This window comes from Phodopus roborovskii, unplaced genomic scaffold (assembly GCF_943737965.1).
Source record: "Phodopus roborovskii unplaced genomic scaffold, PHOROB, whole genome shotgun sequence".
Classification (NCBI taxonomy): Eukaryota; Metazoa; Chordata; class Mammalia; order Rodentia; family Cricetidae; genus Phodopus; species Phodopus roborovskii.
The window spans coordinates 24,238,152-24,265,183 of NW_026126558.1; the positions used below are offsets into that span (position 1 = coordinate 24,238,152).

At 42.5% G+C, this 27,032-nt stretch overlaps 1 protein-coding gene across 1 annotated transcript; it reads left to right on the top strand.

Moving 5' to 3' along the window:
• Window positions 1–1,417: 1,417 nt before the first annotated feature.
• Dync1li2 (dynein cytoplasmic 1 light intermediate chain 2) lies at window positions 1,418–25,757 on the top strand. Its single transcript, XM_051201657.1, has 13 exons — window positions 1,418–1,662; window positions 1,810–1,883; window positions 3,851–3,967; window positions 6,762–6,992; window positions 12,511–12,680; window positions 14,194–14,287; window positions 15,312–15,447; window positions 17,551–17,662; window positions 18,107–18,166; window positions 19,319–19,360; window positions 19,721–19,838; window positions 20,534–20,650; window positions 22,698–25,757. Exons 1-13 carry the CDS (start codon window positions 1,556–1,558, stop codon window positions 22,796–22,798), a joined length of 1,479 nt encoding a protein of 492 aa, XP_051057614.1. The 5' UTR covers window positions 1,418–1,555; the 3' UTR covers window positions 22,799–25,757.
• The last annotated feature ends 1,275 nt before the right edge of the window (window positions 25,758–27,032 follow it).

Genomic DNA, 27,032 nt, shown 5'->3' on the forward strand with positions numbered 1-27,032 from the left:
CAAATTGGCAGACTATATGCCCATGCCCATTGTTAGATCCTGTAAAATTTATGCTGCTAGATTTTTTTTTTTTTTTTTGCAGAGCCAGAATCACAGTCCTTTTTACCAGAAACAACTTAGCTGATTGCTTTTCCTGCCATGTCACATTTCCTAATGATATTTATTAATGCCTTGTAAAGTTAGCCTGCTTCCATAGAGAATAGCAAAAGCCCTCAGGTAAAGGCCATACCTAAAGTTACCTCTGATAAGCACAAACATTTCTTTCTGTCTCTTCTCTATTACTTCTCCCCTTTTACAGTCTTTACCATTTTGCATCCAGTCTCTCCCCATGACCTTCTTCACTGAAGAAAAGCAGTTATAGCCTCTTGTTCTCCTGTCAAATGTGGGCTCACTAAAAAATAGCATTAAACAAACAACTAAAAAATAGCATTAAACAAACAAACAAAGCAAAGCCAAGAGCACTGTTAACTGTGATTTAAAAAAAAAAATCACAGCTATGCCAGGTGGTGGTAATGTATACCTTTACTGTCAGCACTCAGGAGGTAGTGGTAGGTAGATCTCCGTGAGTTCAAAGCCAGCCTGGCCTACAAAGTGAGCCGCGAGATTCAGGACAGCCAGAGCCATACAGAGAGACACCATCTTAAAAAACATCAAAACAAAACAAAAGCACAGCTAATAGAGTCTACAGAGGAGGAGATGAGAGGCAACATTGAGGATTTGTAATAATCTCTCAAGACATCTTGAGAATTTATGCCAAGTTCGTTATATAAGAATAATGAACACAACTGGGATGCAGTCTGTAGCATTGGGTCTTGGACTGTTCTTGGCTAGCCTGGAACTCTGGCTTCAAATGTACAAAGATCCACCTGCCTCTGTCTCCCAAAATGCTGGAATTAAAAGCGTATGCCACCATGCCAAGCTTTATTTATTTATTTATTTATTTATTTATTTATTTATTTATTTATTTATTTGAAGCAGAGTCTCATATAGCTCATGCTTAGCTTAAACTTCCTATGAAGTCAAAGACCTTGAACTTTTGATTCTCCTTCCAGTTTCCTATTGCTAGGATGACAAGCATGCCAGCCTATGCTCAGTCAGGTTTTGCAGAGCGTCTTTCATGGTAGGCCACATCCTAGCCAAGTTTCTTTAATATTTCTGAGCTATAGTTTCCTGACTTCACTTATTAAGAGTTAAGCAAGATTCAAAGAGGTCGTTTATGGCACTTGCACAAGGTGAGACATAAATGGGGCTGTCTTCTAAAGCTTGGTCTTGCAGCGTCCAGGCCTGCAGGAGTCGCCAGCGCGCCCTGAGTTGGGTGGCACCCACGGCTCCACCTCCGGCGCAAGGCTGTCCGGTTCGCTGCCTGACGGAGCAGCCTCTCTCGCTGCAGCGATTCGGCGACCCGCGGACGCACGCGGACATCACCGGACGTTCGCGACGCGCTGGATAACGGAGCTACTGCGGCTAGGCGGGCGAGCGGCGAGGCCCAGCCAGGGTCCTTGTGGGTCCTCAGCCGGCCCGGGGGAGGGCCCTCTTTGTGGCTGCAGTTGGCAAGATGGCGCCGGTGGGGGTGGAGAAGAAGCTGCTGCTGGGCCCCAATGGGCCAGCGGTGGCGGCCTCCGGTGACCTAACCAGCGAAGAGGAGGAAGGCCAGAGTCTATGGTGAGGAACGCACAGAGCCTCGGATGGCGTGGCCGGGCAAAGAGAGGGCTGGAGCGGGCGGTACCATGGGCAGACATTGACGGGCAGTCGCGGCCCGAGAGGTCCTGGGCGCTCCCACGCTGACCGCTCTTGTCATTGTCGCTGCAGGTCTTCGATCTTAAGCGAAGTGTCCACCCGTGCCCGGTCCAAGCTGCCGTCCGGCAAGAACATTCTGGTGTTCGGTGAGCAGCCGGGTACTGCCCTGGGGCGCCGGGGTGGGTCAGGCGGTGCCCCTCCCACAGGTTCCACCTTCTCCACCCTTACTGCCTGTTTGTCGCTTGCCGGCCAGAGTGGGTACGCTGGACTCTAGCCGGAGAACCTCCAAGCCCACACCTCTCCTGACCACCAGAATGCAGCTCCGTGTGGAGTCCAGTGATGTGGCGTGGGTTTGTGGCACATTCCTTCAATCATTGACCTTCCTCCTTGACTCCCATCATCACTTAGTCTTGTGGTCACCAAGTTGAGCGTGTGGAGAAAGGAAAAAGAGGATGTACAGGCTGGATGGGGAAGATGGGGGAACTAGGTGACCTGGGCTGGGAACTGAGATGTCTCGAAGCCTTTCCTCTGTCCTCATGAGTCGTTGAGCAGAGGCATAAGGGACTCCCCAAAGGCAGCAGACCTTGGGAGTCTGTCCCAGGAACTTTCTTGCATTACTGCTAGACTGTCAGGTCAGTCATTTAACCTCTTTGGCTTTAGTTATCTCATATAAATGAAAGCGACGCAAAGCTGTTTGTAGAGCTGAGAGCTGAGCCATGGGACAGCACAGACAATCTTAGATACTCTGCAAGAATCCCAGTCCAACACAGGCAGATGTGTGCGTGGTTGCACTGCATCTTTCCTGTCAAGAGCAGACTGTTGTGGGTGCATCACACTGCTTGATGTGTTGAAAGAGAACTGTGGAGTCGGGTGTTTGAAGGGTAATTGTTTAGGTACAGCACGTAGAGATAACAAGAGGGTGAAGAGTCTGGACACTGTTAGAGGTTTCTAAATGGTAAGATAAGGTGAGGTCAGATCATGAAAGGCAGAGCATTAATCCTTTTTTCCTGAGGCTTCTGGTTTTCACGGATTTTATTTTCTTTTACCCTTCCCCAATCTTTATGGAAATAACTGCCTGGTGGTTTCCCTGTGTTTCTCTCATCCAGGTAATGGCCACTGTGATAGGTTATAGCCAGATGTGTGCTTTAGGGAAATAACTCAGTCTGTGGCGTGCCAGGTAGATCAGAATGAGCAGGTGCTGAAATCAGGCTGGATAAGCACTCACCGTGGTCTAGGTGGGTGGTGCCAGCATGAAAAGGGTACGGTGCTGAGGAGGGATGGTCTTTGTGGACTGCCTTTCATTTCTTATGTTCTCTAATTCCATATTACTAAATCCAAGGATGTTTGGTAATAGTGGTTCTATTTTATGTTTGGGGGGCATTATGCGAGGGAGGGTGTTGGATATGGGTAGTTCCAGAGACATGAGAGAGCACTTGGACTGAGACTGTACATAGGAGTTTTGCTTAGGTCAGTAATTTTTCCACAGTTTCTAGGCGTTTAAGGTGCTAGTGAAGATGTTTTAAAATAAAATGCATGTTAATAATATTTATAAACTTCATGATTATAAGGCAGAATCAGATTTGTTTGTTTTTCAAGACAAGGTTTCTTTGTATGGTCCTGGTTGTTCTGGAACTCACTCTGTAGAACAGGCTGGCCTCAAATTCAGAGACCCACCTCTCTGCCTCCCAAGTGCTGGGAGTAAAGGCGTGCATCACCACACCTGGCTCAGAATCAGAATTTTAGTTCAGTATTCCTAGACTTTTGAAGTTAGTTGTGTTTTGAAGCATTATTTCTTTTACTGCCTTTGACGCTCCCTTCTCTGGATGTCTGTCTTAGAAATTGCAGGTAGAGTTAGTGGATTTGCCTTATTCCTTCCCTTGTGAAGTAGAGAAATTTTACAGTAGAGGGCTATTTGGGCTCTTGGGGTTGGCTGTCTTTGCCTCTACCCAACCATACTTGGAGAAGATTTACTTTGTTCATGAGAGCTGAGGCCTTAGCAGCAGGCTTGCTTAAGAGTCTTAGTTGTTCTTTTTTGTGTTGATGTTATGACTTCCCATCTTTGTCTACCATAACACACAGCACACTTTTGTCTTCTTACAAATGTCATTTATAGGAGAAGATGGTTCTGGTAAAACAACTCTCATGACCAAACTACAAGGAGCAGAGCACGGCAAAAAAGGAAGAGGCTTGGAGTATCTTTACCTCAGTGTTCATGATGAGGACCGAGATGGTGAGTGATATGTTACTCCATTGTACAGGTAATATGCAGGACTCTGACTCCTGTGTGTCCAGGCATTCCCAGCTTTCTGTTAGAACCAAAGAGAACAGGTGAAATATGTCATTTGAAGGACTTTATTCACTTTAAGTTTGGTTCTGGTTTTTTGAGACATCTTATTGTGTGGTCCTGGCTGGCCTTGGAACTCACTATATAGACCAAGCTGGCCTTAAACTCTCAGAGATGCTACTCTGTAATGATTCCTTTATAATTTCTCGGGTTTTATGTTCAGCTTTTTTAGTGACTGTAGGATAGTTATGGGTGCCTAGGTCTCTTTTTGTAAAGTCTAAAGGTGAAGTATATTGATTAATTTCATTCTTTATGTTTGCCTTTATCTGTTTAAATACTAGTGATCATGATGCTTTTGAAAAGAATGTAGAAAATAGGCCTGGTGTTAAGGCCTGTATCTTCTGTCAGAAAAACAAGCACTGCGAGTCTGTTTAAACTCAACTGGAGTCTGTTGAGTCTGTGCTTGTATGACTAAGGCCACTAAACCCAGCCTACAGAACCTTGGATGTTTGTGAGAAGACCTTGGGCTTGGAAGCCAGGCAGAACTGGTTAGGAGTGCCACTCCTGTGTTAGGCAGTTATGTGTCTTCTGATTAGTGACTTAGCAACCCTTCACTTCCATTTTCTCATGAGGAAGAGGATGGTGGTGCATTTTGCAGGTGGACAGAGTATGGGGTGTGATGGGAGTGATGGAGACATGGTGAAAGGAAAGGCTGGCATAGATGCTCTGCATCTCCATACCCTTGGTGTTTCCAGGTCTGAGGCACATTTTAGGACAGAGTGTCCCAGTAACCACATTTACTTGTCTTTGAGTTGAACGTTATGCTGACATTTACTTCAGATCCTTTAGGTCACCGTGAGACCTTTTTCTTTGCTGACCTTACAGGACTTTTTTTTTTTTTTTTTTTTTTTTTTTTTTTTTCCCCAGCTACTTACTTGGTAGTCCTTGTCTTGTGGAAGAGTTGCATGTACCTTAGGTTAATTATGTCTCTTTCAACACTAGTCTCTTTAATTGTGTGGTATGACTGGGTTGTAAGTACACATCTCACAGCTAATCACCTGCTGAAGAAAATAGTGTTGGGTTGTGTTTGGGTTGTGGTAGGACCTTTGACGTCAAAGGACTACTGCCTCTAAGTTAGATATCTTTCTAATGCTGCATGCGATATGTGATAACCACACATGGATGAGTTATGTATATTTGACATTGACAAGGAAAGCTGAGTAAAGGAGCTGTGCTTGCTAGTGGGGTAGGCATATAAACCTCAGATTTTTGAGTACAAAGTATATTATAGACCCAAACTAAAATATACTGGAGTTTTAGGACCAGTGAGGTTGCTCAGCAGAGAAAGTCACTTGCTGCCAAGAGAGCCTGTTTGATCCCTGAGACCCACATGATGGAAGGAAAGAACTGACTCTCCACAGGTTGTCCTCTGACTTCACTGTGGAATGCATGCACCTACACATACCCTCCACCCATATTCTAAGGAGCATACCTAACTCTAAGTATATGTTATAAAGTTTAAAAGAGATGGATCACTTGCGACTCTTCCAGAGCACCCATCACAGCACTTCATTAGTTCAGTTCCCAGCACCACGTCTGGTGGCTTATAGTACTTTCTAGCTGGCCTGAGAGCAGCTGCACTCCAGCACACATAAGCACTTGTAAGCACACATACACCTATGTATAATTAGAAATAATAAAAATAAATCTAAAAATTTTTGACATAATTTAGAGATTAGAAATACAGCTAGATGTAGATACTTTTATATTTAAATTCATCAAAATGCATTTTTATTTTTTTAGAATTTTTAAAAATTTTTAATATTTTTTTCTTATTTTATATATTGATCCCAGTTCCCTCTACCTCCAGTCCTCCCATGTCCCCCACAGACCTCCCATCCCCCACCCACTCCCCAGGGAGGGTGAGGCCTTCAATGAGGGATTATCAAAGTCAGTCAAATCACAAAATATATTTTTATAGATATTATTTGATTATACTAACAAGGAGGCTAAAGAATGGTAGGTTTTAAAAGTATATGTTGGAAAAGAAGTTAGTGAAATGACATTTTGGTGTTAGGAGTTCCCTCTCTCAAGGTACTTTTACAGAAAAAATAATTAAGGAATATGTTTGAAATTTCTAAAAATATCCTGTTAATTTAGAGAATTATAGTTGAATACTCAGTTACCAGTTCTTGGTACGTTTTATTTCATCTGTATCTTAAGATCTCCCTGTAGTCCACATTGGATTATTTTTGGTCCAATTTCAGACATTAATACCATCTCATCTGTAAATACTTCCATGTGTATATTTAGAAGATAAAGATGCTTAGAGTATATAAATTATTATTCTAACAGGATGACTATAGTTGCTTAGTGTGACACACAAAAGTCAGCTTGTTCATGCCTCACAGATTGCTGGTATCTTAGGACAGTATATTGTTCAAACTGAGGGACAGTTCATCAATAAATGTGAGTGTCCTTTGGTTGTTATTGAGAGCTAATTTCACTCTGCTCCTTAGACTTTATTGAGATCTTAGAGGCAACCTATCTATGATAATGTAAACTTTTAAAACCTAGGCCATTCATTCTATATACTATACTGATTTGTTGGCTACTGGGTGTTTGGCACTGCAGAGCTGGGGTTTCTGTGTGGATTCATGCTCTTTTTAATGCTGCTGTTCTCATTATCTGTGCAGACAGTTACTGTTAGGTGATCGTGACACTTCATTTCTCTTCCCAGATCACACACGCTGCAATGTGTGGATTTTAGATGGAGACCTCTACCACAAAGGCCTGTTGAAATTTGCAGTTTCAGCTGAATCTTTGCCAGAGACCCTGGTCATTTTTGTTGCAGACATGTCTAGACCTTGGACTGTAATGGAATCTCTACAGAAGTGGGCTAGTGTTTTACGTGAGCACATTGACAAGATGAAAATTCCACCAGAGGAAATGAGGGATCTGGAACGAAAATGTGAGTAAAATTTGTTAGTCTCTTTGGATTTTTGCAACTACCTTCTCTTTCAGCCAATAGAATTTACTTGGCATAGACAAGATGAAAAAAGAATACTTTGGCCTAATGCAGTGATGTAAACCTTTAATCCTAGTACTTTGGAGGCAGAGATGGGCAGATCTCTGTGAGTTCAAGACCAGCCTGATCAACATAGCAAGTTCAGGCTAGCCATAATTATCTACATAGAGAAACCCTGTATTTAAAAAACAAAAACAAAGAAAAAGAATTTATCATTGGAAGGTTTGCTTTGTTTTGGCTTATGGTTTCAGAGCTCTCAGTCCATGGCCATTTGGCTGTTTCTGAACTTGTGATAAGGCCGTCTGTCATTGCAGAAGGGAAGCAGCGAAGAATAGGAAGAAGGGGAAAGCATATCCTTCAAAGGCATGTCTACTGTGCCTCCTTTCTTCATCTTGGTCCCCCTTTTAATAGCCATTCAGCCAAGTACACATCATCGGAAATTCACTGAGATCTTAGTGCCCCTTCCATCTAGTCAGTAATGCCACTATATAGGGACAGACAGTCTTTGGGGACATTTTTCTTCCAAATCCCAAGCCCATGTTTCTGGAATCCCATAGAGATCCCATGTCTCCTTGTTGACAGGTTTAATAAAAATCCTTAAGAAGTGAAATCTTTTCTAACTAGTTTATTTTGAAATCTAGCAAATATGATTACACTCAGGAATAGGAAGATCCTTTTGTGTGTGTGTGTGTGTGTGTGTGTGTGTGTGTGTGTGTGTGTGGGAAGGGTCATTAAAATACAATAAAACTTAGCTGGGCAGTGGTGCCTCATGCCTTTATTCCAGCACTTGGGAGCCAGAATTCAGCAGATCTCTGTGAATTCGAAGACCGCCTGATCTATAGAGCGAGTTCCAGGACAGCCAAGGCTTTTACATGGAGAAACCCTGTCTGGGAAAACAACAGCAACAAATATATATTGATGCATATATAAGTTATTTTAGGGTTAAAGACATGAATCCTTCTGAGAACAAAGAACTTTGACATTAAAGGAAATTTGGTGGGTTTCCAAATGTGGTTCAAAAGCTTGGTTTTCCTTCCTTTGCGTTTGTGTGGTTACATCAGCTTCTGTCCCTTTGCCAGGGAAATGGGAGGGGCAGGCAGTGGAACCGGCAGCCGCAGTGTCTTGGCCAGTGCAAGCTTGGCTGCCTCTGGCTTAGTGCCACAGGGTGACATCACTCTCTTTGGTGGATTGATGAGGGCTCTGGAGCATGGCACATAGTATCTGCATACTAACTGGCAAGAGAGTTCTGAAATTTTGGTGTTTCCTTTCAATTTCCTACTGTATGTCTTACTGTCCAACACTTCATCTTGCCCCTGTCTGTCATTAACTTAAACAGGCAGCTTATTCTTTCCTTTGTTGCATGCATGCTTCCTGGCTCATCCACATCTTGGTATAGTAATTGTCATGCAGTTCAGCTCATCTGTCTTCAACCACTGACCTTTTTCTTGCCTCTTTTTCTTGCAAAACAGAGATGCTAAAGACAGCTCAGCAGAGTAGTTCTGTTTCTAGACTGCTGCATACATCTTCTCACCCAAACTAGTGAGCTAATGTACTACAGACCAGTTCTGTGAAGACACTTTCTTGGATTGACAACCTTATAAAGATTTATTAAAATAGAAAAAAAGCTACATTGGCCAAGGGTACCAGACTTTCTCAGATAAGGAAAGTGTTAGGTACCAGGTGTTGTTCTAGATGCTGGGGATACAGCAGACTAGATACCTATTCTTGGGGAGCTTGTGGAATGAGACACTGAATTAATTTAATGGTCTTAGTCATTGGTGTCTGTGTCACTGAAGATTAGATGACAGAAAACTGGAGAGGAGGATGGCTTAAACAAGATTGAGGTTTATTTCTCCTGAAAATGAGATCTTACACCTAGGGAGCAGCCCTGTGAAGACAGCTCAAAAGCCCTGGCTCACTGCTTTCTGCTTTGTCATTTTGAGGGTGTGGTTCTTTTCCTCTTGACAACTAGAACTTTAGCAGTATGTCTGTTCCAGGAAGGCAATGCGGAGGTGTACTTGCCTGCTGTCCTTTAAAGAGGATAAGAACGGAGTCCTTTTGTCTTTCTTAGAGTGTGTGTACTTGCATGAGCATGTGTAGGATGACTTTCAGGAGGTTCTCTCCTCCCATTACAGGTGCCAGGGGCTAAACTCAGTGTTTCACAGTGAGCACTTCTGCCTGCTGACCTCATTGCCAGTCCAGAAAAGTCTTAATTCTATGTGGCTGGTGTGTTCTGAGTACCAGGGTTCTTTTGGGTTAGGGGGAAGAGGAGAGACCACTGGAGCGTATCTAGCAGTTGCTGAACCATGTGTCTGAGGAGCTCTGCTTTTACTGTTCCTGGTCTGTGATGTTTGGAATGATAGCCATGCCTTAGTGCTGCATGTTGAAAGAGTACTTTTGTTCTCGCTGGTTTTAGCTTACTTTTAGGGAAGTAGTTGTTGATACTCTTGCTGAGAGGACTGCTGCCTTCCATGTTAATTAGACTTCAGTATTTTCTTGTGAAGACTTACTGTATTTTTGATTATGGGGACACAGTATTTGTGCCTGTGAATGCAGGTGCTAGCAGAGGTGTTGGATCCTTCTGGAGCTTGAGTTAAAGGAGAGGCAGGGGTTGGAAGTGAATCCCTGTCCTTTTCAAGAGTAAGATGTGCTTTTAACTCCTGAGCATCTCTCCAGCTCCCTGTAGTATTTATTATTTTCAACAAGTGAATGCTACTTTACCTGCCTGATCTGGAACTGCTTTGTGATCAGCCACTGTGATCCAGAGCTGGCCAAGGGAAAGCAACCCCTAGAGCTGCCAGAAGGTGGTGCTTGATTGTAGGTATGGTGGACTAGTTGTTATTCTTGCTGCCAGCAATAGGACAAAGACAGTATAAAGATGGGTTTTGGGTCTTGGGTTCTTATTTTCTTTTTTGACTGTTTGAGGGAATACAGTCCATCATGGCAAGGAAAGAAAGCATGGTGCCAGGAACATATGGCTGTTGTTGGTCATAATACATCTGTAGTCAGTTAGCAGAAATGAATGCTAGTGCTCAGCCAGTTTTCTCAATTTTTAAAGTAAGTCTGGGAGCAGGGACTGTAGCATGGGGACATGGTGAAAACTTTCCTACCTTTGTGAAAGGGCAGAATGGAATAGATATTCTGAATCTCTATCTGTAAACCATAAACCGTCTGAAAACACCCTTAGAGGCACACCCAGAGCTGTGTCTCAGAAGTGATTATTTATTAATGTAGGGTCTCTATGTGTAGCTCTAGCTGCCCCAGAACTCACTCTGTAGACCAGGCCAGCCTCAAACTCCTAGACATCTTCCTTCCTCTGCCTTTCAAGCACTGGGATTGAAGGTGTACACCACCATGCCAATTCCTAAATAATTTTAAACCTAGTCATGATGACAAATTAACTGTCACAAGACTATTCTTTGTCAACTCAGTATCCAAACCCACCAGTTTAAACCGTAATAGTCAGTCTGTTCCTTGCTGCATGTCAGACTTTTCCTTAGAAGAAGTCTCTCAAAACTGAGTCTAGTGAGAAGTCAGGGAGGTGGGGAGAGGGGAACCACATCAGTAGTGAACTGGAGTAGTGGGGTGTCCCTCCCAGCCGTGGGGCTGTAGGTTTCTCCTGTGAACTGTTGGCTGCTTCACCACCTAGAGAGAACAGGTTACATTGAGCTACATTTTACTTTCAGCATTTAGGTTCTTATTTTTTTGTACTTTCTGTATGTTATACATATTTTCTATCTTCTAATCTACTTTCTACAATGTTCTATTTAAAAATATGTGAATTTCCTACTCTTGTTGGACATCCAGAGTTTGGTTTTATTTTGTTTTGTTTTAAGACATGGATCTTACTTTGTAGCTCTAGCTGGCCTGGGACTTGGTGTGTAGACGAGGCTGGCCTGGAGCTTACAGAGCTCTGCCTGCCTTTGTCTGTGGAATGCTGGGATTAAAGGCATGTGCAATCATTTAGAATGGTGGTTCTCACCTGTGCATTGAAACCCCTTGGGGTTGAACAACTCTTTCACTGGAGTTAAATAGCAGATGTCCTGCATGTCAAATATTTATATTACGATTCATAACAGTAGTAAAATTACAGTTATGAAGTAGCAATGAGAATAATTTCTTGATCTTCTGTAGTGCTTTATTTCTTCTTCCTTTTTTTTTTTTTTTTTTTTTTTGAGTGCTTTATTTCTAGTTTTTGTGTGTATGGGTGTTCTGCTTGCATGTATGTCTGTACACCCTGTGTGCAGTGCTCATGGAAACCAGAAAAGGATATTATGGATGGTTGTTAGCTATTGTGTAGGTGCTGGGAATCAAACATGAGTACTCTGGGAGAGCAGTCAGTGCATTTTACCAATAACCCATTGTCTCCAGTCCCCTACCCTCCTCTCCCAATGCTTTTAGTAACATTTACTTTGCATGTTTTTGGTCAAAGTATAAAAGGACTTAGGCCCTTTTCAGGCCTTAGTCCTGTTGGGTTTAATAGAAAAATACAGGTGCCTATGGCTCTTAAGCCTGGAGGGGCTTTACCCATCACATGAAGAGATTTAGGTTTGGTGGCTCACAGCTGTAATCCTAACACTCAGGAGTCAGAGGGAGGAACAGGGCAGTTGCTGCAAGTTCTAGGCCAGCCAGGGATACATGGTGAGACCCTGTTCAAGTACAAAACAAAACACAACATATAGGCGCAGGCCTGCAGGCTTTGTGTTCATTTGGCTTAACTACAGCCATTGGCTACTCTACCTAAGGGCCCTTTTTCTTTTTGTAAAGACTTAAGTTCCTAAGAGTAGAGACAGGGAGGAAATGTGGCTGGTGCTGGGCAGTCCCATGGTCTTTGCTTGCCTCTGCTATATAGAAATGGCATGCTCTTCTGAAATTCAGAGTGTAGACATTTAGTAAGCTTTACTAATGAGGATCCTGACAAGTTGCGTTACTGTGATTTCTAATGGTCATCTGTGATGAGGTAATGTAATGGTTGGGCTGTCCGCACTTTGAAAAATGTAGGATATGTAAGAAAAGTGTATGTGAGGGAATTATTGGTGGTGGTGGTCTTTGTTTTGTTTTACTTGTGATGGTTTTTATCATAGGAACTAGTATGAACTTAAGAACTTTAAAAACTTTGGCCAGGGCTCAGTGGTAGACTGCTTGCCTAGCACACAGAAAATCTCAAGTCTGAGCCACAGTACTGTTTTTAAAAACAGAACTATAAAAGCCTATTTAGGAAGTGCATGGAATTGAGGATGTTAAGGTCTGCTGTTTTCGTAGTTCACAGCTCAGTAGACGTGAGATACCAGGTGCTAATCTAGCACTTTGCATCACCATCCCTAAACCTAAAGCTGCAACCTCTGCTATGCATAAATGCTTCCACTTTATATTTGCTACTACCTTTTTTCTTAATTTTCTAAACCTAAGGTGAATTTTTATTTGTGTCTGTGTAATTTTTCTCTTTTTTTTTTCTCTGTAGTTATGAAAGATTTTCAAGATTATATTGAGCCTGAAGAAGGTTGTCAGGGTTCCCCACAGAGAAGAGGGCCTCTGACCTCAGGCTCAGATGAAGACAGTGTTGCCCTCCCTCTGGGTGACAATGTGCTGACTCATAACCTGGGGATCCCAGTGTTGGTGGTGTGCACAAAGGTGTGTCCAGGGAATTGTAAGCTTGCCTGGGTTTGGCCATTGAACAATCACCATCTGAAAGAAAGTTTCAGAAGCTTTGATGAAGTTTCTTCTCAAGGGAAAATTGGGCTTATTCGGGATTCATTAAGGTACATTGAATGTGTCAGGGTAGAACATATTGTCATTTAATGCTGCTGCAAACTTGACATCACTTAATTCAGAAAGCCCTGTTGACTTCAAGGGCAAACCTACGTGAACGCAGTTTTCTTAAGGGTCTGTAAGCCAGTTCATCTGGTCTAGACTGGTGGTGAAAATAGAATGATGAAATAGAAATAGAAATCAAGTTTAATTTTAGAGAGGATATGTCTCTTATATAACAGGGGGAAAGTAGCTTTAAACACATTTTGGTTTTCAAAAGTGCTTTATTCCTAGTAAAAGCTACCTTGCTGTGCAGTACACAGCAGTGAGGGCGCAGTGCATAGCAGTGAGAGCGCAGTGCACAGCAGTGAGAGCGCAGTGCACAGCAGTGAGTGCAGTGCACAGCAGTGAGGGCGCAGTGCATAGCAGTGAGGGCTCAGTGCACAGCAGTGTGAGCGCAGTGCACAGCAGTGAGTGCAGTGCACAGCAGTGAGGGCGCAGTGCACAGCAGTGAGAGCGCAGTGCACAGCAGTGAGTGCAGTGCACAGCAGTGAGGGCGCAGTGCACAGCAGTGAGGGTGCAGTGCACAGCAGTGAGTGCAGTGCACAGCAGTGAGGGCACAGTGCACAGCAGTGAGTGCAGTGCACAGCAGTGAGGGCACAGTGCACAGCAGTGAGAGCACAGTGCACAGCAGTGAGGGCGCAGTGCACAGCAGTGAGGGCGCAGTGCACAGCAGTGAGGGCGCAGTGCACAGCAGTGAGTGCAGTGCACAGTAGTGAGGGCACAGTGCACAGCAGTGAGAGCGCAGTGCACAGCAGTGAGTGCAGTGCACAGCAGTGAGAGCTCAGTGCACAGCAGTGTGGGCGCAGTGCACAGCAGTGAGTGCAGTGCACAGCAGTGAGGGCGCAGTGCACAGCAGCGAGGGCACAGTGCTCAGCAGTGAGGGCGCAGTGCACAGCAGTGAGCGCAGTGCACAGCAGTGAGGGCGCAGTGCACAGCAGTGAGGGCGCAGTGCACAGCAGTGAGTGCAGTGCACAGCAGCGAGGGCGCAGTGCACAGCAGTGAGGGCGCAGTGCACAGCAGTGAGGGCGCAGTGCACAGCAGTGAGGGCGCAGTGCACAGCAGTGTGAAAGGGTATCTCTCCCAATGTGACTCCATTTAATGTTGAAAACAACTATGAAGTGATCAGGCCTATTACATCTGTATTTTGTGTGTAAACTGAGGCCAGAATGAACAAGAACTCTCTTGTTCCTTTTACTCTTCTCTAATTAGTACCCAGACCCCTGTTGAATTATTTCTTTAGAAATTCTTTATTTCTGAAGAAACCCCTGTTCCTGTCTTCAGCAGGCAGAAAAGCAGAAAGCTAATGTTGCTCTTGCTTTTGTCTCTCCTGCAGTGTGATGCAGTGAGCATACTGGAGAAAGAACATGATTACAGGGATGAGCACTTGGACTTCATACAGTCACACCTACGGAGATTCTGCCTCCAGTGTATCCTTGGGATGCTGAATCGGGCCCCGGAGCACACACAGGCTTTGCTCCAAAGGGAGTGTCTTCACAGCCCCTCCTCAGCACAGAGTAGTCCCTTTTTTTTTTTCTTTTTTATTATACTTAATTGAGGAAGGCACATGAGTGTGGAGGTCAGAGGAAAACTTGGGGGGTCAGTTATCTCCTTCCATCATGTGGGTTCCAATTCAAATTTAGGTTGTCTGGCTTGGCAGCAAGCATCTTTACACAATCACTGAGCCATCTTGCCTGCCTCACAGGGAAGTTTTTTGTCATGAGGAAAAAAGTTGTAATCTTTCAATTAGTTTTATAGTTTTCCTATGTTGTAATTTCATATATACTAACTTTGGCATGTCTTTTAAGGCTTTTGTATTAAGAAACTGATGTGTGACCATTTTATGGCCTAATTACATTGATTGTACTTAGACATCTTGTTAGACTTTGCCCTTACTCAGAAAGGTACAATCACCAGTACGGTTAGTAGGTTAGAAGCTGCAGGTGTTTCCTTTGTTTGTGCTACCCAGGAGAAAGTCACTATGTCAGCAGATTTTTGAGTCTTCATATAAAGCCAACAGTAGTTGGTATCTTAGTTCCATACTCTGGAGTAGGGATGACAAGTGCTTCCTTTGAGCCCTTTGTTGACACCTTCTCTGAAGGTGTTCTTAATGATAAACCCATTCCTTTGTGACCACCTGCCTGGGAAGTAGGCTGTGTACCTCTATATATATGCTGATGGTGTCGTCCCACTGGTTTTGCTTCTCAGGAAACAGCCTTGGGAATGACAGCAGTGTAAGTGTTAAGAAAGAAAAACAGCTGCATCCTACACAGCCTCCACATGCTTGGAGTGTTTGTCATGGTTCCTCTGCTCCTGTTCCTTTTTAGTTTTTTAATTTTTCATGCTTTGTTCACATGTGGCTAAACAACAGATCACCTAGCCCATTGAGGACTATTTATGTGTGATTGGTTTTTGTCTCACAATTAATTGGTTTTCCTTAAGCAGATTAATTAGATGGAGCTGCCTTGATTTACACCTCAGTGAAGGAAGAGAAAAACCTTGACTTGCTGTATAAGTACATTGTTCATAAAACATATGGCTTCCACTTTACCATACCCGCCTTAGTTGTGGAGAAGGATGCAGTTTTTATGTGAGTTCTTTGGAGGTGGTGGTGTCTAAGCCCTTCTCTTTATAGTATGCTTGCTACTTACATTGTGCCTTTTCAGTGTAGTGCTTCTGTCTGAGAAAGTACTTGGGCTGAACCTGACAGGTGGCAGATAGATACAGCCTTCCCTCTCTGCTCCTTGTGGATTGGCTCATTTGGTTTAAGGAAAGTGGGTGGTGTGGCCATTGAAGGAAGGCAGGATGTAAGCAAGCCTTTTTGTGTACTTACTGTCAGTTCTGGTGAAGCACTGCCTGTGGGGATACTCAAGTATAGAGGTTTCAGTTTGGGGACCCTCAGTGGCTTGTGTAAAAGCACCTGGTGACTGCTGTTGATAGGGTGATTTCAAGCCTCTTCTCAGTATCCCTGTCTGTGTGGGTTAAACTCTGCTTAGTGCATCTGGCATTTGCATTCTGTAAGCTCCTGGGGTCGTCATTGAGCCAGAGACTTAGCTAGCCTGTTTTCTTGAATTGGTGTTTTATTCTAACTAGAGAATCATATTGCCACATGCTGTGGTCTTAAATTGGCAGATTGATGTTGCGATTTGATGCCTTCTGGACTTAACAGTTACATTTGTCCATTCAGCAAATGCTATACCCCATCTCCTAGGTATCCAGGTTCTCTGCTGAGGACACAGAAATGAATGAGATCTGTTATTACACAGAGATAGACATGTACTGAAGAGGAGGAGGGCTTCAGTGGGCTAATGTAGTGGGACCAGGATGTGCTGCTAGAAGATGAGTGGTTGTGGACAGGAGAGGTGGCTCAGCAGTTTAGAGCACTGGCTGTTCTTCCAAAGGTCTTGAGTTCGATGCTCAGCAACCACATGGTGGTTTACAACCATCTATAATGAGATCTGGTGCCCTCTTCTGGTGTGCAGGCATACATGCAAGCAGAGTACTCTTGTGTACATAATAAATAAATGAATCTTTTTTTAAAAAAGAAGATGCGTGGTTTTCTGAGGTAGACCAGAAGGCAGACCAAGGGATTTGAGAAAAGCCAAAAGTAGAAGAGCCAAGTGCTTCTGGGAAACTAAACAGGTTACCTCCTGTGTTTGAAGAGGGTCTCTCTCACTCAGATTGTTCATACCTAGCTCTGAAGATCACACACAACAATTAGACAGGCGCGAAAGCAGAAACTTAGTGAGTGATATGCTTTTGTCATCACTTCTTCCTAATTATGTGATTCCCAGGGAGCAGGGATTTTGGTTGGACTTAGGGCTAGTGTGTAATGAAGAAGCATCTTGTGGTTCTTCAGGCTTCATGAGTCATGATGTATCTCAGCTGTGTCCAGTACCGTTTTACTATTGTATCTTTTTATAGTTGCTTATGTACGAATTAGTAAAGTCAGCAAAGCTGTTTGGGAGAAGCATCCTGGATGGACACCCTCTTGCTATAGTTATGGACTATGAGTTGGACAAGAGAGAGAGGGTTGTGAGAACAGTCAGTTATCTTTTTTTTTAATCTAGAATTTCTTAATCTCAGAAGTGTGTCATATATAGGACAGTGTGTGGTTGCTACCTTTAAGAGAGTAACATGGAAACCCTGATCAAACTTTATTGCTTCCTGCTTATAATGTTAAGCTGTACAACACCCACATAGGAACCTAAGGTCTCCTTTTGTCTCTTGGCCCAGGATAGATATAGGCCATGGTTTCCCCTTTGACTTTAAGGTACATCTTCCATGCCAGCAAAATGAATGAACCATCCATAAAAGAATTGTTATGAAGAAATGTCCTCAAGAGGTACAGAATACAGGAGGAGAGCCAGAGCCTAGGACCTCTATCCTTTGTACATTGTTGGTCTAACAGGGTTCCCAAAACCTTCCAATGGGGCAGTGTCTCACATTGACTCCTTAGGCCTAGTGTCCCTGAGTCCCTGGAGCAGGATGTGTCACATTGATCTGATGAGTTATGCCTGCTATGCATTTTGGCTTATGTACCCAAAGCCAAAAGACACTGATAACACTCCAGACTTAGAGATGTGGGACAGAACCTTACCCAGGAGTTACTTATAACCTGAAGTGTTTTTTAGATATATGTGGGAAGGCAGTCTCAGGCAAAGCAAGCTAATGTGTGCCTCCTTGTCTTTAGACCTGCAGGCTGGGATAACGAAAAGAAAATAGCTATTTTACATGAAAATTTTACAACCGTGAAGCCAGAAGACACATATGAAGCTTTTATTGTAAAGCCTCCTGTGGGAAAGGTACCTTAGCCAGTCCGTTGAAGGCCTTATTTAGATGGTTTTAAATCATGAAAATGAGATCTGGTATTACAGGAGTGGCTCATGATAAGAAGTGTGAGTGATGGTATGTCCATGTTAATTGTGGTCACATTTCCTGTCAAGTCCCAACAATGCTCCTACCACTTCTAGATTATTTTTGCTGTGTCCCCTCCCTCTGGGGTCTCCTGAAGACCGTGATGTGGAAGGTACTGTTTAGGACCTGTCAGACTTACAAACATGAATTGGCTATATGCCATGGCTAGTTCTAGAAGAGGGTCTGTACTGGGTTAGAAAAATGTAACTACAGTCTAAAGAAAGATCCCCAAACCCATGTAGAGGCCCAGACCAAGATTTTCATAGAATGAATTTTGACAGTCATTTGAGAAATTTTGTTGTTTGTGGCCATAAACATGTATTGTTTCACAGCTGGTCCATGACAAAGAATTGGCAGCAGAGGATGAGCAGGTGTTCCTAATGAAACAACAGGTAAGAGGCCTTCTCTTGCATGGAGTGCCCTTTGTGGGAGGATGGTGGTTGGGGCTGTATGTCCTTGAGAGCTTGCAAAGGTGTGGAGGTTAAGGCGAGGTTTCTGCTAGGTAGGAATTGGAGCACCTGCCTCATGATGCCTGCCTGCATCAAATACTATCCTGCAGGGTTGGGCTTAGTATGTTTTATGTGCTCTATTTGCCCTGGGAAGATTTGCTGGCTTACTTCCTGAATTGACAATTTACCAAAATTTACCAAGTGACCTGTCATCACTTCCATTTTTTCCACAGTGTATAAAAGCAGAAATACACATTTTGTAAATAAGGAGAGTAATTTGCCAACCTGTTAGCTTTGCTTTTTTTTTTTTTTTTTTTTTTTTTCTGAATTTTGGTTTTGGTTTAGATTTTTTTGTTTGTTCTTTTTTTAAAGACAAGTTCTCATATATTCCAGGTAGGCATGAACTCAATATGTAGCCAAGGTTGGCATTGAACCCTGCTTCTAACCCTCAAGTGCCAGGATCACAGGCATATGTCCCCATGCCTGGTTTTATGCAGTGCTGGGACTCTGGCTCAGCTCTGTGCTTCTAGGCATGTACTCTTACCATCCAGCCCTAAGCTGACAGATTTAATGTAATCATTTATTTTTAATTGTTTAATGCATACATACAGTGTGTTTTTATGACATTCATCTTCAACTTCTTCCAGATTAACCCTGGTTTCACCTAAGATGACAGTTTTGAACACAAACCCAGTCTTAACATTTCTCTTTGACCCAAATTTTTAGACATGTCACTCTCTCTTAATAGTTTATCTGGGTTGTCAGTTTTGGGCAGTTTTTTCCCCCAACTCTTTCCCTTTTCTATGGCCTGATTATTTCCTTAGCTTCAAAACTGGTTACTGGGGGTGTCTTCATCATACACTGAATACTGGATTTAGGTTATTTTGCATTTATAGTATAAAACATGACTCTTTATTGGCGCCCTGTAGTAGAGTCATTGGAGTCATACTGGATTTAGGTTATTTTGCATTTATAGTATAAAACATGACTCTTTATTGGCGCCATGTAGTAGAGTCATTGGAGTCATCCCTTTCTCCAGACCTCAGTTCATGCTACAGGCCTTGGTTAATGGCCAGTTTGTCCCTCTCTTTGCAGTCACTCCTTGCCAAGCAGCCTGCCACGCCCACAAGAACCTCCGTGAGTACCTACACCAAACAGATGGTCATGGCCCAGTGTCATGGGTGCCTCCTAACATTACACCATTATTTGTAACAGTTTATGTTTATGTGGGCTTTTATATTTTAAAGTGAATTGGTCTCCCAAAAGGCCCACAGCCAGAAGTACAATAGAATCTTAGAAATGTTTGATGAAGGATTATAACTGAGAATCCATAAGCTTTTAGCTCTTTTTTCAGGAGACTGAGGCATAGAAATGGACTGAGCTGGGAGCAAACCACCACTACTACACCTTAAACATGCAAAAATGTGTTGGTTTTGAAATTTGTATTTCTTTGTTATTTTTATACCAATGTGTGACATGGGCTCCTTTTGGACTTAGGAATCTCCTGCCAGAGGACCCTCTGGCTCTCCAAGGACCCAGGGTCGGGGTGGACCAGCTAGTGTACCAAGTGCCTCCCCAGGAACATCAGTAAAGAAACCAGATCCAAACATCAAAAGTATGTATGCTGTCTTTGGGGAAAGGTTTTAGTGCTAGGCCCACAGGGCATGCTATAACAGTAACTGGGGCTCTGGGTGGAAATCCAGGAAAACTGGACTGTTGTCTTTCCAGCAAGAGTTACTTCCCAGCAAGGGTTAACCATGTGCGCCTGGCATTGTTTAAGACCTCAGACCCTGCAGCTGCCTTCAGAAAAGAATACAACTTAAGGAAGTCAGTATACAATGTGTATCTTGAATGTATAGTTTTATTTCTTAGGTTTATATTAGTACTATTTATGAATTGGCTGTTTTTTCTTACCAAGCTAGACCAAGGATATTGTCTGCAGTAAACCATCAGAAGAAAATTCTGTAAATTGCATGTTCAGCAAGCATCTTTTAATTTAGGATATGAGTGTTTCATAACAGACTGTGAGCTTAAAGGCTTATAAAACTGAAAAACACTCACTAAGGACACAGAGATGACAAAAACAAATATTTTTTTTTTGTGACCCTCAAAGGTAGGAAATGTAAACATTTTCACTGGTAATCTCATCAGAGCCCATGTAGCCTCCACTAACAGTGGCTACAGTGGATGTGGTCCATGAGCTAAGAAAGTGACAGCTAAGGATGCTTAATTTCAATCTAAGAACCACTTTTTCTGTAAGTCGTCAGTTTGAATAATGTTTTGTTATGTTTTTCTTTTGTGTTTCCTTAGATAACGCAGCAAGTGAAGGGGTATTGGCCAGCTTCTTTAATAGTCTGTTGAGTAAAAAAACAGGCTCTCCTGGGAGTCCTAGTGCTGGTGGAGTGCAGAGCACAGCCAAGAAGTCAGGTAGGGGCCCTCAGCTTGACATCCCTGATGTGCACAGTGCCGACAGGATGGTGATGCAGACTGCAGCGATTGCCTTCACCAGCCCTCAGACCTCCAGTGTTGTGACCAGCTATGAACAGAGCTGACTGAGCCTTGTGTTGGCTTCCTTATGCTGTGCAGACTTCCTTGGCACATTACATTTTGAGTGTGATTTAATGTACATTCAGGCTGTTGAGTGAATCAGCATAAGATCTGAGTTGTGCCCATACCCTTGATCTGGAAACTCTTTCCACTGGAGGTCATCATGGGGTATGCTGTTGACATTTATTTAATTTTAGGTGATACTTTAAGACTTTTTATTTGCTTGAACTGGAGAGATAACAGTTAAGATCACTTGCTATTCTTGCAGAGGACCCAGGTTCTCAGCAGGCACATAGTGGTTCACAACTGTCCTTAACTCCAGTTCCAGTTCCAGGGAATCTGATACCCTCTTGTGACCTCCTTGTTCACCAGGCATGCAAGTGATGCAAAAAAAAAAAAAAAAGAAAAGAAAAAGAAGAGTTTCTTTTGCTTCACTGTCCCTAATCCTACAGGGAACTGGAACCTGCAAACCTGCCTTGTCTGACTGCAGGATCTCTCTATCTGTCCTTCAGTTTAAGTTGGTAGGAAAAGCTAGTCTTGGAAGTTTCTCAAACAAAATGGTGGAATCCTTGAGAATCACATGTTTATTTCCTTTTTGTGAGGCCAGGGATCAAACCCAGGAGTTGGTGAATACTAGACAAGCAGCAGAGTATGTTTTTAGGTTTGCCTTTGTATGTTTAGAGACAAGCCTATGTTGGCCTCTAACTCTTGATCCTTTTACTAAGATTGTGAGTGTGCTTGCATCACAATGCCCCACATAGAAAGGGCACATTAGGCGCATGTTAATTCGGTGTTTCCTATAATTGATTTTTCCAAAATAGAAAAGAATGTTAGAAGATCATTTTGTCCTTGGGGCAGTCTGGGCCTCCAGCAACTTATGACTTCTTAGAGACTCAAGAATCTGATCTAAGCCTCAGCCTTGACCTAGTATTTATCCCAGAAACAGAGGTCATTGTCCAGGCCCCAGACATTGTTTGACAATAGAAAATGGGAGCAGCAGTTTTTCGCAGGATTGAACTGCCTAACCTTAATCTCATTGTAAAACATGGTATTTCCATGTGAGTCAATTTAAATGACTTTATGGGTCATTGTGTTTTGTTTTTTGGGAATCGAACCCTGTGTGTTAATGCAAATATTTTGCCAAAGCTACATCATCAGCCCATTAGTCAAATCTGCGGTGTTGCAGTTAAAAATAAAAGCTGAGTGCCTGTCTGGGAAAGAAAGTAGTTTACCAAATGCCTGAAACTCAGTGGTGACCTCCAGGGAAATGGTGGAGAAAGTACACAGGGCTTAGGGATGGGATGAGGGTTTTCAGAAAGGCCCCTTGAGTTTGGCACAAAGGCTTTCCTTTTCCTTTTCCAAGAAGGCTACTGAGTAATTGGAGGAACACAGACCTGTGACATTAGCTAGCATTAACAAGGTTAGGATGTGTCTCATTGTCCTTGGTAAAAAGGCTTTTCTGTCTTTGAGGATGTTGTCACTACAAATGATAGCAGAAATCTGTATGATTTTATTTGTTTTTGATTTTCCAAAACAGGGTTTCTCTGTTACTCTGCTATGCTGGAACTTGCTCTATAGACCAGACTGACTTTGAACTTAGATCTGCCAGCCTTTGCCTCCTGGGATTAAAGACTGTATGATTTTAAATGCTTCTATTTAAAAATCTTTTATACACCCCAGCCAGGTGGTAGTGGGTGCACTTCTAGCACACAGGAGGCAGAGACAAGCAGATCGTTTGAGTTCAAGGCAAATGTGGTCTAGAGATTGAGTTCCAGGACAGCCAGGGCTACACAGAGAAACACTCCCTTGGTGGGGGGTGAGGGGGAATTCTCACACTGCTATTTTGCTCTCGTCCGTTCGTTCATTTATTTATTTATTTATTTATTTATTTATTTAGTTGTTTATTTATTTATTTATTTATTTTTAGGGCAAAAGACTGTGTTGTCAAATGTTCAGGAAGAACTGGATAGAATGACTCGAAAGCCAGACTCCATGGTAACAAGCCCTTCAACAGAAAATGAAGCCTGATCCTCCTTTAAAAGTGCATATGTCAAATGACCAAATAACTATGTATATTCATCTGATAAGACCAGGATTTTTCTGATATGGCACATGCTATCAGTTTTTTTGGGGTAGGGGAGATGAACTTTTAAAATATATATATACTTGATTGGCTTTCCGAGTGTGAAATGCACATTTAGGAAGGTTGTATGTCAGGCCCCTTGTAGGGATGTCCCTTGGACTCTTGGGCTGTGGTTCTCTTATGGGAAGCAAGCGCAGCTGGGCTTCTTTTAGAGTGGAGAAAAGGGGCCCACTTGCTGTCAGGATGGAGAAACAAGACTAGGAAGTCATTGATCTGATGGTGGTTAGTTTGACCAGTTGCGTGGTAGCAAAGTCATTCGTTCTTGGGAAGAGGATTAAGTAACAGAAAGTCCAGGAAAGAGAAGAGTTCAGAAGGGACGAGAGAATCCCTGGTGGGAAAGCTGAACGTTGAAGGAGGTAGAAGAAGGGAGTTGTGTTAAGTACATGCACAGTAGAAGTCAAATAGCATCGCTTATGACTTAACAATTAGAAGCATTTCCAAACTAAACACTAAACAGAATGGGAATTAGACTTGTTCTGAATGCATCTTTAATTTATGGGAAATGTATTTTGTGCGGGGTACCTGAGAAAGGTGGAACTGACACAGGCGTGAAGATGGCAGCTGCCCAAGACCCACATGCTTAGCCCAGGCCATGTCCTGTTGTCCTTGGAGAAGTGCTGGGTCTGTGCATATATAACCTGGGGCAGGCAATTGCTATAGGTTGTTTTCTAAGTCAAAAGATAAAAAATTAGTTTACTTTGAATTATATATTTTGAATAGCTCCTGCTTTGTTTTTTGTTTGTTTGTTTTTTTTAAATTATTATTTTTAACTACCACAGGCTGGCCAACTAATAGAAAATGGTGGTTGATCTCCCATTTTACCATAATGGCAATGTGTTATATAAAGTTTGGGAGTATTTAACGTCATTGCATTCTGGTTAATTGGCTTGTACCAATTCCTGCCTTAGAGTCTGTGGTAGCCTTCACTGATACGAAAAGGTTCTTTCTGTAGCTCCATGGTCTGATCACTGCTACCAGACCAACAAATGAGTGCTTTATATTGAAAATGGAAGTGACAGGTTTGTGTCTGTCATAAAATGTAGCACTTCTTTTCTAATGGAAGTGAGAGTTTTGTGTGTCTTCCTGTTAGGGGCATATTCATGCACATTATCATGTCACACCACCATTCTGAGAATGATTGCTGTGGATTTGAAATAGCACTTTGAGTTTTCTTTGTGACACAGCACATGTAAATGCAAACACTACCATGTCTTTAATGTATAAAACATTCGTTGTCCAAACCAAGGGGAAAACCACAGTTCACTTCCATGGAGTTTACTTTTTTATATGAATGTTTGTTATATTGTGTCTTGGCATAATGTTCCTAATCATTACTTAACATGCATACCAGACTTGACTAACCACTAATGTAGTGCTGGGCATGAGTTAACATCTAGTTTTATGACAAGGCTCTTCAATTGTCGAGTCTTTTTGTAAAGGTCTGAACACTGTTAAGTAAAAAGCTAAGTGCTTACTTGCCTCTCTAACAACAAAAAGATGTTTCTTGTGCCGGTTTTACTGTTGAAATATATTATATTTTTCTTTTTTTAATTCAGTTTTTTTGTTGTTGTTATTTTGGGGTTTTTTTTTTGTTTGTTTGTTTTCTTTTTTTTTTTTTTAAACATGCGTTGTTGTTTCAGATTACCAGGTCACCTAGGTGATGACAGTAAACTAGAGTGAAAGTTGTGATGTAGTGGCCTATGGATGCCATATGGCCATACTAAAGGTAGGGTCACTTCATCTCTGCAGCAGCCAGGGCAAAATGAGTGACCTCAGAAACAAGGAATTCTTGGAAAGATACATGCCTAATAGTGTGATTTTTAAAGATGCTAAATTTAAAATGTATCATTTGAATGGCTAAGCACATTTTGTGTTGGTGTAAAATGTGCTAAAACCAGCCAATGACATGCTGAAGCCTGGTCTTGTGAATGTTTCTGGGAGACCACTGTTACTCCTTTGACACTTGGATTCTCCTAGTTTCAGAAGAAACATGCATGTTACCACATGCTCAGTGGTTGCCAAAGTCTACCAGCTTTGGGGAGCTTCAGGGTTCTTTTGGGTTTTGAGGAGATAAGGTAATTTTTGTTGTTTTAGAATTCTCTAGCATTGGAACCAAAGGCCAAATAATAAACAGCCTTCACTATTAATTCTATTTACAGAATACACTTGTATGGTAGACTGTAAAAGACAATTTTATGACTATTTATACACATTATAGTAATTACCTCTGTTTTTTTTTTAAGTGGATAATTTTAAATAAGCCCAGCCTAAAAGTTACAGCCCAGATAAGGACTGTGAATTGGTCTTTCCTAAAATTCCAACAGATATGCTGCTAGATTATTTTATTTGCACTTTTCTTCTTCTTCTTTTTTTTTTTTTTTTTTTAAGACAGGGTTCCCTATGTAGTCCTGGCTGTCCTGGAACTGTTCGGTAGACCAGGCTGGCCTCCAGCTCAGAAATCTACCTGCCTTTGCCTCCCAAGTGCTGGGTTTAGAGGTGTGTGTTACAATGCCCAGCTGCACTTTTTTTTTTTTTTAATTGGCATTTTAAAACCAGTATTTAAACTGAAGAGACTGTTTCCTTAACTTGATGAAGTAGAAAGTGACTACTCTGTACATCATGACCTTAACAATATTGATGCTGTAAATGAAAGTTCACTGTTGTTTCTCTGCTGAGTTCATTGGTGTTTTTAACTTCAAATCAGGAGTGCAGATGATCTCTCACTAGCCCTAGTCCAGTGTGCGGCTCTATCTGGGTGCAGTATGCAGTCATGTGGAACCTTGCTTTCTAGTGCTGGGGAAGATGTCTAATTACTGGCTTCAATAAACACGAATCCAGACTGTTTACAGGTTTTGGTGACTTTGTTTTCGATAAATCATTCTACTAGTTATCTGTTACCTGCTGATCATATGGGGGTATATGGGTATGTGGCTAAAAATACTTACCTTGGGCTGGTGAGATTACTCAGTGCCATGAAGCTGCCAGGAAGCCTGACAACCTGACTTCAATCTCCGGGACCTACATGTTTGAAAGCAGAGGATTGAATCCTTGAAGTTGTCTTCTGACCAACATAAGAACATATACAGTAAGATGTAAGGAGTAAGGTTTTTTTCCTCCCGCTGCCTGGTCTTGTCCTGCCACCGTGCCAGCCCCAGTTAACACACCGAGACTCTGTCTTTGATATAATTCTGTTGGCTAGCTCTGTCTTAAGTATTAACCCATTTCTATGTATTTCCACGTGGTCTTACCAGCGAGAGGCGGCTGGCAGTTCTGCTTCCTCCAGACTCTCCATCTTCTCTCCCGTTCCTACTTCCTCCTTGTCTCCTAGTCCCTCCTCTCTTGCTTTCCTATTGGCCAACAGTGCTTTATTCATTAACCAGTATGAGAAACATATATAGAATGACATCTCCCATCAGTAAGATTTTTTTTTAAATTTTTTTAGTATGTACCCCTCTTAAAATAATCAGAAATTGCGGTCTGAAGAAATGGGTTAGTGATTAAACATACTTACTGCTCCTCCAGTCTCCAGAGACCTAAGTTCAGTTCCTAGAACTCATAACTGCTTGTGTGTATCTCTGCACCATGTGTGTGCATGGTGACCAAAGAGGCCAGAAGAGGTTTTTGGATCTCAAGACTAGACTTACAGATGGTGGTATGCTGCCATGTCAGTACTGGGAATCAAACCTAGATTAGAAGAGCAGCAAGTGCTCCTGAGTGCTGAGATGGTCCCTGTTACTCTTTTGAGATGATTGCAGCCTTTAACCCTGACTGCCCTGGAGCTCACAGAGATTGCTTGCTCCTGCCTCCTGAGTGTTGGCATTAAAAGTTTGCCAAACCCTGGTTCTGTGCAAGGGTAGAAAGTACTCACTGCTGAGCAGTCTCCAGACTCTGTTTACCTTTAAAACAAAACCAAAACAAACAAAAAGCTCATCTTTTAAGAGCACACACTGACTTGTAGAGGATTGGAGTTTGACTCCCAACATCCATCTCAAGGGCTTACAGCCACCTGTACCTTGAGCTCCAAGGGAATCCTCTAACCTCCATGGATTTACCTGTACTCACATTCATAGACCCACACACATTCACATAGTGAAAAATAAACATTAGACCTGTTGGCAG